At 48.0% G+C, this 15,240-nt stretch overlaps 1 protein-coding gene across 1 annotated transcript in view; it reads right to left on the bottom strand.

The window, feature by feature from the left end:
* PLXNA4 (plexin A4) overlaps window positions 1-15,240 on the bottom strand; it is a 445,628-nt gene that overhangs the window by 32,004 nt on the left and 398,384 nt on the right. Inside the window, exons 21-24 of the mRNA XM_075024595.1 lie at window positions 15,015-15,157; window positions 11,795-12,063; window positions 8,345-8,411; window positions 6,050-6,196 (exon numbers count right to left, since the gene is read on the bottom strand). Coding sequence (XP_074880696.1) covers window positions 6,050-6,196; window positions 8,345-8,411; window positions 11,795-12,063; window positions 15,015-15,157 — 626 coding nt within the window. The remainder of the gene's footprint in view (window positions 1-6,049; window positions 6,197-8,344; window positions 8,412-11,794; window positions 12,064-15,014; window positions 15,158-15,240) is intronic.

Here is a 15,240-nt window from a genome sequence, read left to right as displayed (position 1 = left end):
TAATGAGGTGTTTGCAATGGAGACATTCCTACCACTTCTGTGGGAATCCTCCCAAGGGTTTCCTCTGTTGTCACTCTGGGCTTCTGTAGATTATCCCTGGTAGGGGATGACCAGGAGAAGAAAAAAATCTAAGCATTGGCTTCATCGATTTAGCAGGGCTCAGGTGTTCCAGTCTCACTGGAAGAGTAAGGTTTGCTTTGTGCTTCAACCCAGACCTGTCCTCATACAACCAAAGTAAGACAGGAAACTACTCCCATCGCTCCTGCAGTGCTGCTCAGCTACGTCAACACAATCTTTGATGTCAGCTGGTGGGGAAGAGACCCCTGAGATGGCCTGTGTTGTATTCCTAGCGATTAGTCACTCTGAGGGAAGTTTTACGATGCTGTTCTCCTGAATGCATTTACTGTTACTACTCCACCACCCATCCCCTGCCGTTGAGCCCTATGGGGCAGAGCCAGCGAGGTGGATGAAGGGGAGAGGAGACTCCAGTGTCGCTCAAGGAGATGCTGAATGTTTTGCCACTGAGAGGACTCCAGTACTTGGCCCTGCTGTTCTGTCAGGCATTGAGGTCTGTGTCAGCATAGCATAAGGAAGGTGCCAGTTGTGGGGTCAATGTGAAAAGGTATGGGACTGGGAGCAAGCAGAGCAGTCACCTCTGAGCCCTGCTCTCCCACTGACTGTGTTGGGTATGTCATCTCACTGGATTTGTATTTATTGACTTTTTTTCTACATCCTTGGGCTTTTTTTGTCTGTCAGCCCTTCCAGCCGTGACCCATCTCTATACACATACATGCAATGCTCAGCACAGCTAAGCCCTGATCGCTGCTACAGATTACTGGCACTCAAATAATAAAGGCACAGCTTGTGATTACTCATATGGCCACCCTGGCTCTGAGTTCTCTGCAGTGTTTGAGGGCTCTGCCCTGAGACCAGGATGTGACTACAGCTTCTGTCCCAGGGACAGACACCTTTCTCTCCCTTCTAGACTGATCTAAGGAAGGTTCAAGGGGGCTAGCATACAGCAAGGCTTGGCAGTGAACAAAGAGGAGAAGGACTCCCAGAAAAGCCAAGCATACGAGAGTCTTCTGATACCTTGGCAGTGGCTTCCACCCTGCCACCAAAATTCCCTGAAAAGCCTTAACCAAAGGCAGCTGAAAGTATCTTTATCTATCTGGAATATGTTGTCAGAAGAGATGATCTGATTAGGCTTTCAGCCCTGGAGCCACCGAGGTGTGCGGGGACCACGCAGAGCATGCCACTGCTCGAGATGTACTGGGCAGCTCCCGCCTACCCCCCCCAAGCACTAATTAGCCAATGCTCTTGACAGCTTCCAACACACATCGAGGTCTTTGCTCCCCTGCATTATTTGTATCAACAGAAATGAAGCTGACGCAGGAGATGGATGGTCTTTCATCTCCCGGTGACAGCGGAGCAGTGGCAGTAGGGAGTGAGGCTTTTGCATCTGGACTCTGTTTTGGTGAACGGTTAAAAAATCATGGATTCTGGCAAAGGCAGATGGCAGTCAGCAGGGATGAGATCTTCCTGTCTCACATAGATGGAATAATCTAGCTGGGTTTTTAATAATGCTGCAGACCAGAGGTGATGAGCACTGACTGCTAGCGAAGACATTAACACAAGAGGGTGTTTCTCTGAGTTATACAGCTTGGGAGAAGACCTACTGTTTAGTTGCAACACATTTATTCTAGCAAATCACATCTGTAACTAGCTTAGTTTCTACTGCACTGAAAAATCCCTCGTAAGTACAGAAGTTGTTAAAGAGTGCAAAGACCCTAGGACATTGAGGCTGCTTCCTCAGAGAACTGTAGGACCTGGCAGACAGCAAGTCGGAGCTATTTGGTTTGGAAAGAAGTCAGACTGAAACAATCTAAATTTAGCGAATGAGGTGTGTATTGTAAAATCAGTAATTCCAGATGTCTGCAAGTGCTCTGTCTTCTTTTTTCTCCCTGGATAAGTCAATTTCTTTGGATCTGCTTTTCACTCAAACCATATTCGAAACCATGACTTAAAATAGTTGGTCATGATTAACGCAGGCTAAAGAATAAATGCCTTCCAAAAGAAGCCCCGGCCTTGGCTTCCTGGAATAATGACAATAAACAGCCTGTTTCAATATGCCACACTGCTGGAATTGTGATTTAACTCAGTCAAGCAGCTATCTAGCACTCATGAAATGTGAACAACCCAGAGAATTTTAGCCACACACACTGCAAACTCACAGTGGTGACCAGGTACATTTGGTAGAAAGCAGAAGACATTGAGGGAGTTCCTATATTACAAATACTGAATCAGTTTTTGCTTTATTTCATTACTATATATTTCTAATAAAAGATGACAGACTGCTTAAGGAAGGTAGAGAAAGGACAAAATATAACAAAAATAAAGAGAAACAGAAAGCAAGAACAATCCTATTCATATTCTGCTTCTTCTTAATCTCCTTCACCGAAGCTGATCTCTGTAAATCTGCTGAGATTCCTATCAGGATATATTTGTCTGCTCTTGAGATGTAAGAGGGAGAGCTGATTAACATCAAACGACACAAAGCGAATGGAGGAGAGCTTTGTTCAGGCTGATGTATAATTACTACCCTTTGCTGGCTGCGTTATATCAAGCCTAAAAGGATCGGAGGGATTTCCTTTGGTGAAAGTGATCACTCTGTGTCTGCAATTTTCTTCCTTTTGCTCACTCTCTCTGTGTGAGATCAGGCATCCAAATTGCTAGACAACCACACATAATAGAAAAGAAGCACTACGCTGCTGATTTAATAGGAAAGTCACGTTTTGAATATGCAAAATAAAATTGTGGTCTTATTTAAGAATAAAGTCTGTCCCCTCGTCAGACTGGGATTCAATCAAAGCTCAGCTCTAGACTGTCTGTAGTTACTGAAGCAGGCATTTCTAGTGTCAGCTCACCTGAGTTAAGATCTAAGACAGGTCAAGGAAGTAATTTCGACTGGACACAGCTCTTAAAGTTAGCTAAAGTTAAGGAAGATGAATGTCTTCCAATTGAAGGTGCAAATAAAATAATCTGCTAAGTTCAGAGCATCTTCTGACTTTCCTAAAATTTGGGGTTGGTGTTTTCCAAGAGCAAAGAAATGGGAAATAAAGAAATTACAAGGGTCATTGAAGACTTGGAAAGTGTTCTTCATCCCACAGAGACTTAGAAGCTCAGTGGATTTATTGTATCCAGGAAAAAGTGAAGGCCCACACACAGACTAAGAAGAGATATCTAATGCTCTTTAATTGATGCTCTTTAATCAAGTGGGAAGGGGGTGTAATCTCAGAGCAGAAGCTAAAGCTGAACATAGGCAGTGTATATCTTTCACCATGCAAACAATTACATTTTGAATCAAATGACTCAGTGACAGGGATTAATTTTCTTTCCCTTGAAATCTTTAAATCGAGTTCATTTTTCTTTGACTTGCAGTTGTTCAAGAGGAATGGTTGCATTAGCTCTAGAGAAGACCTAATAGGTCCCTCCACTGTGTACCTCCAACATTTCCCCTAATGCTGAAATCTTCACTGGAGAGACAGGGGTTTAATTTTTTTTCTGGTGACGATTATCCTAGAGAAGATCCCTGCAATATAGCCTCATAAAAACTTTTTGCTGTCACTCGCAGAAGGCCATGGGCTTTGCACTGACCCAACACCGCAGGGTCTCCGGACGTCTCTGGACTTGCCGTGCCCCGAGCCGGGTGTCATTTAATTAATTCAGGCCCATTCTGCTACCGTCAGGATGTTCTGCATTCAGAACAGGGCTCTGACATGGCTGCTCTATGCATATGCTAGACAACCATTAAAAGATAAGAACTGTAATCCAAATTTGTATAAAGATCTGAATCGACAGGATCCAAGTTGCGTGGAAGAAATAAAAGTACAATCAGCATTTGTACTACCGACCAAAATACAGTCATGGGTTCTAAATCCTTCCACAAGCTCAGTCGTCTGTGGATGTAGCACCATTCACTTCTGCAAGTTCCCTGTGATTGACTGGCAGTGAAAATCAGAAAGGAGGACTGTCCTCAGACTGCTTTGTGAGATAGAAAATGACTGTTGGAGTACAAGCTGTCAAATACCTTGGTTACAAGGGAGTATGAACAAATCGGTCTCATATTTCTTGCCATTTACATGTAGAAAGTCTCTGCATAACTCACTGCAGAAAAACTGTCCTTATGAGACTGGATTGAAAAGTGAACTGAGACCTGAGCCAGATCTTAGATCTTCATCAGATTTTACATTTTATATTTTAAAACTGAGTCTCCAGATCCAAACCTCCCAGTGCTCTAGAGTCTGGGCTGAATCTGGAACCTGGTAAATGTGATTTTTTGCCATCACTAGCAGAAGACCACCGGCTTTACACTGACCCGACACCGCAAGGTCTCCGGACATCTCTGGTCTCGCCGTGCCCCGAGCCGGGTGTCCCTGTGATGGCAAGTGTCCCATGGCCAAGGACTCGTGCCCGACCTGCCTGAGCTCAGCGCTGGGGACACCCTGCATGGCCAAGGGCTGCCGCCCCGGGCAGGCACTGCCCAGCAAACACCAGATCTTGGTGTGCCGGGACTGGGCGCTGGGCAGCTCTGCCGCTGGTGCTGGGGACCGGGGAGAAGGGAGCGGGTGATGGGGAGATGCGGGATGAACATTCCCCTGGGGGGACCCCAGAGTCAGGAGGAAGGAAACCCACCATGGACATCAGCTCCTCCCAGGGAATTGCTCAGGGTAGTGATAACTTGCGGTGACAACCCCACCTTTCTGCTGTAGGAAGAGTTGTTACCCTTGACTTACAACTCAGAGGGATGTTGGAAGGGTGGGCACCAATATTGGGTCTGCGTGGCAAGGTTTTGGTAGCGGGGGGGGCTACAGGGGTGGCTTCTGTGAGAAGCTGCTAGAAGCTCCAAGACGGACCCGCTGCTGGCCAAGGCCGAGCCCATCAGCGATGGTGGCAGCGCCTCTGGGATAATGGATTTGGCTGTGACCCCATGGGAAGCCCGCGCTGGAGCAGGCTGTGCCTGAAGGACTGCAGCCTGTGGAAGGGAGCTGCGCTGGAGCAGTTTGTGAAGAACTTCAGCCTGTGGGAAGGACCCACGTTGGAGAAGTTCAAGGAGAACTGTCTCCTGTAGGAGGGACCCCACGCTGGAGCAGGGGACGAGTAAGGAGTCCTCCCCCTGAGGAGGAAGGAGCGGCAGAGACAAGGTGTGATGGACTGACCACAACCCCCATTCCCTGTCCCCCTGTGCCACTGAGGGGAGGAGGCAGAGAATTTAGGAGGGAAGTTGTGCCCGGGAAGAAGGGAGGGGTGGGAGGAAGGTGTTTTTAAGATTTAGTTTTATTCCTCATTACCCTACTCTGATTTTTTGGTAATAAATTAAACTAATTTCCCCAAGTTGAGTCTGGTTTGCCCGAGACAGTAATTGCTGTTTGACCTCCCTGTCCTTATCTTGACCCACGAGCCTTTCATTATATTTTCTCTCCCCTGTCCAGCTGAGGAGGGGAGTGATAGAGCAGCTTTGGTGGGCACCTGGCATCCAGCCAGGGTCAACCCACCACAGCATCACTCCAGGGAAAAGGGGTAGATACTAGGAAGTATTTTGCCTAACAGAATGGAGTAAATTGCCCATATCTATTGTCTTCACATTCGCAGGCATATTCATGAGACAAGGTTCACGCTTGTCCTCCAGTGCTCCCGGACCTCACCTAATCCAAGCAATGGTAAAGGATTGGCACTGTCAGTCTACCCTGCAAGGAGTGCAGATGCTTTCAGAGACCAGGCAATGCCTTTGGGGAGCTGGAGATGCTCTGGGCACGGGGCAGGGCAGCCGCCTTTGCAAACGTGCTGTGCAAGCAGATGCTTCAGCCATAAACCTCGCTGCGTTAGAGGATGTGACTAGTCAGTCTTCAGCAGGGTTACCCTGCTGGGTTGCTCAAATAAATTGTCTCCCAGAGGGTCAGCTTGCCCATCACTGGCTTCTTTTCTCTAAATCCCCTTTTTCTAGAAGAGGCTGGACAAGCCCATTGGAAGGTGTGCTCAGAGCACTCACCAGTGTCTTGTAATCAATCTGCTGTCGGATAAGCTTGTCCTCACTCAGCGAGTACCGGGCCTCCCCAGTGATCGAGTCGATGGGACCCTTTTCCATCTGCTGCTTGATGGCACAGAAAAGGGAGAACAGAGGCTCGCCAGCACACTCCTGCAGGGGTGAGAGACAACCATGAGGCAAAACAGGAGAAACGGAGGTGAGAACCCAAACTACCTAGCGTCTCAATGACTGCCACAGCTTGCCATCCCCAATCATTCGAGACAGATGCATCAGTGGGAATCAATCTGTTCCACACAGCCCAGGAACAGTGGTAACTTTCCACTTCCACAGAGTGCAACCAGCCCTCTCGAGTGTCCTGTCACAGGACAAAGCGATCCCTGGCAACGTTGGGGCTAGCAGAGCCTTGTAGGGGCTGTTCAAGTGATTGTCACCAGGCCAGAGCTTTGCGCTGGAGCAAGGGGTGGGATGGGTCCCAGAGGACCTGGAGACAGGTCTGAAAGGGAGATGGACACTGGTGCCCCGTCCCGGGTGTCTGGGCAGACTCCACAGTGTCCCCACGCACTCTTTTGCTGGAGGAAAATAGGGATGCTCGGACAGAAGCCGCTCCTTGACCCAGGGAGATGTACCCCTGGATCTGTACGGTCGCGTCGGTGATGTCAGATATGTGGGGCCAAGCACAGAACAGCAACAAGCAGCCCACAGGCAGGGTCAGCAAAGCACACCTCTCCCTAGTTTCTCCTTCCCATCATTTGCACTCACTGCACTGCTCTTCCCACACTTCTCCTAGCCTCTTCTCCCTTGCTGCCCTCCCTCACACACCCCTCCTCATGCGTCCTTCTATTGCCTCCCTTCCCCTTCATCTCTCCATCCTTCCTCCCCTCCTCCCCACCTTGCCCTCTCCTCTTGCAGTGTGTCCCAACTCAACGAGCGAGGTCATTTTCCTCTAGTGTAAATCCCAGCAAAAACAAGTTAACAATCTGAAGCAAAGTGGCCCCTTTCTCAGTTCCTACACCTGTCTCCCACTTAATTAGCTTATCTGCCAGCAGCATATTGCTTCTGTGTGCCTGTCTCTTGCCCTTATCAGGCCTCTGTTCAGGCTAAGGCAAGAAGACAAGCAGCTGAGTGGGGTGAAAAAAGCCTATTATAAAAGCAGCTCTTTAGAGAGTCACCTCCTTATATCCTTTCCTTTCAGCTGAAAGCAGGAATCTGATACTGAAGTCACTGAAATTACCTTCCAGAGACCTACAAAACTTTCCCATGTGTTCATCCTTGGACTGGTTGTGCCTGAGAAAGGCTCAGGGGAATGGGATTGATTTGTAAAGCCTTGAATTGCCAGGCAGAGGGTGGCTATTCTATCCAAACAGGGCTGTAAGGTGTAAGGATATCTAGCAACTGCATTGGGAGTAGAAAAGACGGTGCAGAGCTCAGCTCCTTCCAAAAATGCTGGTGCCACAGCAATTATCATGCTTGAAGCTCACTGTGGGTCCCCAGGAGGAAGCTGCCACCACCCAGCAGACAGCAGCAGTTCTCAAAGGCTGAAAGTCTTCTTTTTTTTTTTACTACACACCACCTCAAGGAGACCCTCCAGGAGGACCGAGAGGGCTCAGGGGGTGTCTCAAGTCTTTTCACTCTTTTGCTGATGAGTGTCCTACAAAGTCGATGCTACTTCCCTCTGGGATACAAAGCAGCAACAGCCTCAGCCCGTGCTGGGTTCTGGATGCAGCAATCGGATTGACATGGTGTATTGAATCCAGCCCTCTGTACTCAGAGGGTACGTGGCCGTGCCCAGGGCAGGCTTGAGACAGCCTAACGGCAAGAAGAGCTTGGGCTCAGGCCTAAATTAAACTAAGCAGGGATCTGGTTGCAGTGTGCGTAAAGCAGATAAGTATGATGGAGGCACAGGGCATGATGGAGGCACTGAACTGGGGTGGGAGGAGATCTCCAGCCACTATGGACTGAATATATGGGTCACCACATGATGGAGATCTGAGTCTGCTAGTAAAAGGAGAGCATTTTCAATATAGGTCTCCATCAGGCTCTGAAATCCTTCACATTTCAGCACTGACCCTTAGATCCCACCTCTGTACAGGAGTAAGACCAACAGGCTGCCTCTCTAACGAAGTGTCCCTCTTTGTTTTCCCTGGATCAGAAAACAGCCCCTCTCCCATTAGGCAGTGAGCTCCCTCCAGAGAAAAAAAGCCTTTTCCTTTATATCTAGGAAGTTTTTTCCCCAACTAAACCTCACCAAGAAGAAATGTATTAAAGCAGCTGTTCATCCAGGCATGCTGCTTCTCTTACCTTGAGGAACTTGTACAGAAGGAACGTGAACCAGTTGGTGAGCATTTTCTCAGCCACAGACTCTGTCCTAAAATCAGCCAGGGAGAAAAAGCAAATCGGAAATGAGTTAGTCATGCTGTTAATATTAAAGGGCTAGTCAAAAGATTCACTTTATCCATCTTACTGCCTAGATCTCTGAGCCCCATGGAAAGCCTGGCATGACACCATCAGGATTAAGCACATCCTAGGTTCTCTGTTTCAGCTTTGGATTTAGGAAACCTGCAGGCAGGCACATCCTTACTGCCCTGTTGATTCCTCTGTGACTAGGGATGTCTCTGTATGTCTGTTTTGCAGTTTCTCCATCAATGAAAGGGAGATGACAACATTTGAGGGAACCTTCTCAGAGGAGTTCAGGGACGATAAATCCATCAAATATGAGGAGCTCAGAGTTAGGCCATATGACAAGTAGGCTGTATAAATACTTAAGACAGACAGTTCTGAATCACCAGAGAATAGTTATCTGGCACTGACTATCTCCCTGGCATTTGGGAGTGATTATACTCCTCAATATGTCAATGTAGCACATTCACAGAGCTCATCCTTTTGCCCTTGAACACTCTGTTCTCAAACAAACAAAAACCCATCTTGAGTCCTCAGGGTGAACTTTTCCTACAGAAGAACCGGCTCAGAGCTGTAAATGTGGTGTGGACACCAGGAGCACAGGATAAACCTGTGTATGTGCACTGGTGTTGCTCAAGAAGAAAGCAAGAGGCCCTGCCTGGATGAATTAAATGGGTCTTCCTTGTCCTGGCTATCACCAAAGCCACACAGGGGTTCTTGCTTAGGACAGCAGCTTGCCTTTTAGATTCCCTAGTCCTTCAGCATAAAGCTGATCTTGCTTCCTCTGGAGCATGAGACTTGCAAGGGGAAGGGTTTGCATCACTGGAGCTATATACGTGGAACCAGTCAACAATCTTGCCTGAAGGCAGTGCCCTATTACACCAACACAGAGCAAGTCATGGTCCCTTCCCCAGCTAAATGCAGTTGATCTTTATCCTGGTTTCCATAGGGATTTCTCTGTTCTTGTGGGCAAATCTCACTTATGGTGGGGATGGTGGGGGGAGGAATGATAATAGAGGTGTTTTCTGTTGCTCCTCTTTTCTTGCCTGCAACCAAAGAGGTGGTATGGTCCCAGTTTGCTACCAGATTAATCCTGTGTTTCCTTCATCTACAGTGATCATTGCTGTGTCTCTGCCTAGAGACTGCCTCTGTCCAAACCAGCCTGTTTGCCTTGTATTCCCCTTGGTCAAAGTCACCTAGCTGCTGTCCTCCATTGGTCATGGTATGATATTCAATTCCAGCAGTCCCCATGCTCATCACAGTCCGAGCTCCTCGCAGGGAACATCACCCAGAGGAGTGCTCTTTCCGACACTCCCTAGTGTGACACCTGGGACCCATCACACGGTACGAACTTATCTCATGAGAAAAAGGACTGAAATCCTGCTGCGTTGTCGCTCTCTGTCCTGACAACTTTGATCTCTTTGAGCCTGTAGATGTCCTGCAGGATGAATATTGGACACAGGTGAGGTGGGAAAATCATTCCAGCCAGCTCCTTCCTCCTGTCAAATATCCCCAAAACCCAACACCGCAGAAGGGTGTTGGAAGATCCCCTTCCATCCACAGAATCACAGGGAGGGAGGGGAAGCATCACGTTGAATCCGGCTGCTCCAAATAATTGCCTGGGGACGTCACACCAACACCTGAATCCCAAGGCACTGAGCCATTCACATGTTCATCAGTAGACTCTGTTCTGGTGCTGCTCAGTACAGGACCTCCATCTCAGAGCACAAACCACACCTCTGACTTCTTCTTGTGTTTTCAGAGCTTGGAACAGTGGAGATGCCTTTTCTGTGTGCTGGCTCTCCTTCCAAAGGCCACACTTCATTCCCAGCAACGATGACTAAAGTTAAAAAAGAGCTGGAGGAAGGAGAAAGAGGGAAGATGGGATGCTCAGGACAAGACAGGAATGAACAACCAGGGAAGATAAAGAGATGGAGAAAGTGGAAGAAAAGGAGAAAATGAAGGGAGGAGACAGTTGGAAGGAGGCAGTGCCATCCAGCATCAGAGGAGAAGCACTGAGTGGAAGCCTGGGGACAGCTGGAGGGAGGTCACCAGCCAGGCTGTAGGCCTTGAATTACATCAGGGAGTCAACTGACACCAAAGCAAAGTCCAGTCTCTGCCACTGGCATTGCTGCCCTGAATGCCAGGAAGTGCCTTCTGCTCCCTTTTTTGCTGGTTCTCCATGGTGGGCTGTGTGCCAGATGAAAAGCCTCCCAGCAGGCACCACAGATCTCTTCCCTGCCCAAGCTGTCCATCCTAATCATCTGAGGGCTCCTCAGAGTTGGCTCTGACAAGTGGCAAAGGCCATTCCTCTCCAGAAGACTCCTCCTGATTTTACTTAGGGTCCTTGAATCAGAAGGGTTGGTTCAGACTGTGAAAAGGAGATGAATGTGATCCTGAAGGCAGAAGAGGCAGCATTTCCCAGACAGGGAAAGCACATTCATTACAGAGCAGTAGATTTTTAATTTGAGGGTTTCCACAGAACTGTGGAGTTTAGCCCTTAGACCTGGCCAAGAAGCACCAATCCAAACTCGTGCCCTCTATGAAACCAGTTTTGTTATCCTGCTCAGCTCTTCCACTGGCTTCAACAAGCTCCCAGCATCACCGCTCAGGGAGAGACAGGGATCCCACAGTGCAGCTGAAGAAGACTCTCCATGTGTCCATAGTTAACTCATGAACAAGAAACAAAGCAGGGCAGTCCGCGTCCCAGGCAGGAGACAGCAGCAGCTGACACACACCAGGGATATAACAGCCCGTTCTATGTGATATAGGTCCCAGGCAATGCAATTGACGTTTTCGGGTTAAAAGGAAACATAAGCATAAATTAACATCTTAAGCACAGAAAGATTCCAAAATAAGGCTTAGGAAGCATGGGGTCTTGCTGCCCTTATGAAGCTTTCTGGAAGATCCATGTGAAAATCCAGAGGTTTTCTGTAACTTTTAATCATTGACTACTTTTTGGTTAGGGATGAGGTGGAGCAAGATCTACAGACAAACTTGCTGAAAGGGAAGGAAACGCAGAGAGGAGGCTGGGAGGAAGAGGATGAGTTCTCTAAGAGAAGGCATGCTGTGTCAGGAAGTCTTAAATGACCAGGAAACCAGAAAGGGAGAGCGATTCAGTCTTCATTCAGCCCTACTTGTCTTATTCACCCCTCTCTGCAAACAGCTTCATGCCAGCCCTATGGGGTTATGTTGAACTGTGGCTGTCTACCGTCCTGATTTCACACCCTGCTGCACAAACAAAAATCAAGCAAAGTTCCCCATTTCCTCCAAATATGACTAGCATGTTTATGTTAGACCGCGGGGCACAAGCTGCCCAGCCCAGCTCACTGCAGCCCCAGGCAGCCTTACCTCCGGAGCAGCAGCTTGGGGTGGTTCTTGCTCTCCAGATTTTTGTCTATGAGGTCGGCCAAGAGCTGTTTGAGGACATCAGTGGCGTACTCCAGCTTGCTCTGCAGCACGGTCATGATCAGCGAGGCCACATTACCACGGTCCCGCATGGAGAAGCTGCGCTGGGACTCCAGCGTGCGGATGAAGGACAGCAGGAAAACCTTGTTATTGATGAGCTGGGCAAAGAGCTTCAGGCCTTTCTCCACGCGTTCTTGCCTATAGCCAGGGACCTGCGCAAGAAGAAAGGGAGTTTATACCTTTTCCTCACTACCCACTGTCAGACCTCCCCAAATGGGTCACACAACCTTTGCTACCTCTCTGCCCTCAACCCTCCAGCTCCTCCAACTCTACACTTTGACATCAAACAGAAGTCAGTTCTGAGACAGGGAAAAAGGAAAAGCTGCTTCAAACAGCAGAGACAATTAAAAAAAAAAAAATCTTGCATCTAGCAGGCAGGTGAGTCGTTCCTTCTGCATCACAGTACAGTCCTGTAAAAAGGAAGAGAGTCCGTATGTCATCTAATGATTTGCCACCAGCCAGATGACTTTCCAATCCTATGTTTCCCTCTCTGAACAGTACACCAGAAAGAGATTGCTAGTGCCTAGACGTGGTACCATACCATGATATATTTTTATTGTAGTCAGACCGAAGACTCGCTCTATCTTCACCTAAAACCTTTTTGATCCCTGCAAGAAACCTGCTTACAGAGATTTGGTGTTCAGCGTTAAGAAGCTAGGAGAGGCAGCAAGGAAGTGAATGGGGAAGAAAGCCTGGGGTCAGGTTTTGAGGAAATGAAGAGATGCAGTGGCTGAGATGGTGATCATGCAGCTGGGCCTTGGTTTGAAGAGCTAGGTAGACAAAGGTGTGAGAGGACACCCTGAGTTGGGACCTGTCTTGGAGGTCCCACTGCAGTAGGACCCTTGGGCTTGGGAGGCAAAATAGTTTGGAGATAGAATGGTTGATAAGTCTCTAATATAATATATTTCTCAGTTGTGAGAGGCTGCTGAACTTGTTTTTATTATAGAACAATTTGGGACCTCAACACCGGACCCTGGACTCTGCAGTCTACAGTGGGCTTTACCCTTTCCAGTCTTTCTGGCTCTAGATGTGAATGGAGCCTAAATAGAGAACTCCAAACTCATTCTTCCATGTTGCCGAAGCCGTTCCAGCCCTTGATAAAGCGTCCCTGGAAGCTGGAGGGTCTCAACACAGAGAAACACATGTCACTGAGGCATGTATGTATTAATAACCCACCAGATTTGGCACTTTAATCCAAAACAAGTAGGTATGCTTTGATGACCAAGTTATGCAAGGCCCCTTAAAGAGTCATTACTTTTTCATTCTGGAAATTAGAGCTCTTAATTCTTTTTGCATACCGCAAATAAATTACTTAGTAAATAGCTTGAGACAACCAACCAACCAACAACTACCACCCACCCTACCAATAATTATTTTTAACTCACTTGCTTGAACATTTAATATTGTCTATCCCCGGGTTATTATGGAGAATTAAAAAAAATAGCAAGAAAAGTATTTCGTACTGCATCTGGAAGCAGTTAATTAGCAAATGAACCAGAAATAAGTAAGACCTGCTCACTGCAGGATCTATGCTGGGGCTTTTTGCAATAAATAGCAACTCCTAGGTGCTACAGAGAAGGGAGGAGAATGGGAAGTGCCTTCCCTGATATGTTAGTAGCCAAAGAAGTTGACACTGAAAGAGCTGTTGAAGCTGTACAGAGGATTAAGGAAAAAAAAAAAGATGAATGAAATGAAAGGAAGACGAGATCAAAGGTGGCAGATTGAAACATCAGCTCTGTGTCTCTCTGCATATATCTACGTATGGGAGCATCCATGCTAAAACCTCTATAGGGGTCAGATGCTATTCTGTGGTCAGCTGGCTGAGGTTAATGAATATAGGGATTGAAATTGGCTGTGGGTATAATGAAGGTGTTTGTGTGTGTGTATACATATGCAAGAGAGAGATACATCACCCCTCCTCTCTTGTGCTCATTTGCTGAGGCTGCTGAGCTACTCTTCCTGAAGGAAAGCAGCTCGAGGCCACTCTACCTGCACCCCAAAGGCAAATATGTACAGTAGTCAATGTGTAACTCAGCCTCCTACCCAATCCCACAAGTCCTCCTTGCTGGCAGACCAGGTTTTTTAATGCTTCTCTCCATACAGTTTGATGAATTTTGGCTCTCCTGAAGGAAAGGAGCAAAGATGAGCAGACACCTCTGATTACACAGCCAGCCAAGCACGGTGTTGCCTGCGCCAGCTCCTGCTCCTCCTTTCTGCCAACTAACCCCATCCTTGGCCTCCAGCAATCTCACCAGCCCATGCCAGAGCCTCTCTGAAGCTCAGAGCTTGCCAAAGACTTTGCAGAGAGCTCAGCCAACGGCCTCCCTGGCCTTGGCCATGGTGTATCCCCTGTTTCTCTGGCCCAGGTATCCCTCGAGCAGAGCCCGTCCATCTGCCAAAGCCTGAAGCAGTTTTGCAGCACGGGCAGACCTCACCTGGGGTCTCCTCAAACTCCTTGTCTCCAGTGAGGTAATACAGGCTGTGTGTAGACCCCAACAGTGCTGGGCAACGCCTGGCTGCCGTCCCACCGCTGTGGTCAAGAGAGTTGGGGTGGAGAAGGCAGATGTGGGCAGAGTACGGGCAGACTGGTGCTGTGGGTTTCTGACCTCGCTGCAAACCACAGAGAGCGGCAAAGGTGAACCTCCTTCAGTGACCGCAGGTTATTTCTGTAGGTGTTGCCGCAAAAAAAGGCCTCTAGGTAGTGTGGGTGTCATGCAAAGCTGGAGTGACACAGGCAAGTACGCTGCTCTGCCATGCAACTGTTTTTTCCTGGCGCCTGCAGCGCAGTAACTAATAAATCCAGTCTGAAAAACAAACTCCAGCAGGATGAAGACCAAGGAGAAGATTAATAGAGTAGACCTAATGCACACAGATCTATGAGACTTTTACAAATAGATGAGTGATCAAACAGAATTTAACATCTAAGATAGAGGCAATCATCTTCCCTTTTCAACCTGGATTTTTAATGAGGTGCTGTTTCGTCCCTGGTAGGACACAGCATTGTAAGCCATCACGTCCCCAACACTGACACAACATCTCTTGCATTCAGGACAGAACAGGGAAGCATAAGAGGATCCAGAAGCAGGAGATATTGGTTTCTTACCTCCAGATCCCTCAGGACTGGATGATCTTCAATGCCAGGGAAAAGCACCCTCATGGTGTAGGTTCGGTAATCAAGGAAAGGGATCCCGGCTCCATCCAAATCGCTTGTCAACTCGTGAATATCTGTCTGGAGCTCTGCAAAGGCTGACACAAAAAGGGAACAACTCATGCAGCAATGACAATCCAGATGAACCTTAGCATGATGGGAAAGGCCCTCAGATCCACGT

Source organism: Buteo buteo, chromosome 4 (genome assembly GCF_964188355.1).
Source record: "Buteo buteo chromosome 4, bButBut1.hap1.1, whole genome shotgun sequence".
Classification (NCBI taxonomy): domain Eukaryota; kingdom Metazoa; phylum Chordata; class Aves; order Accipitriformes; family Accipitridae; genus Buteo; species Buteo buteo.
Note: the sequence above shows the minus strand (reverse complement) of the source record. Positions and strands in the feature narration are given on the sequence as shown.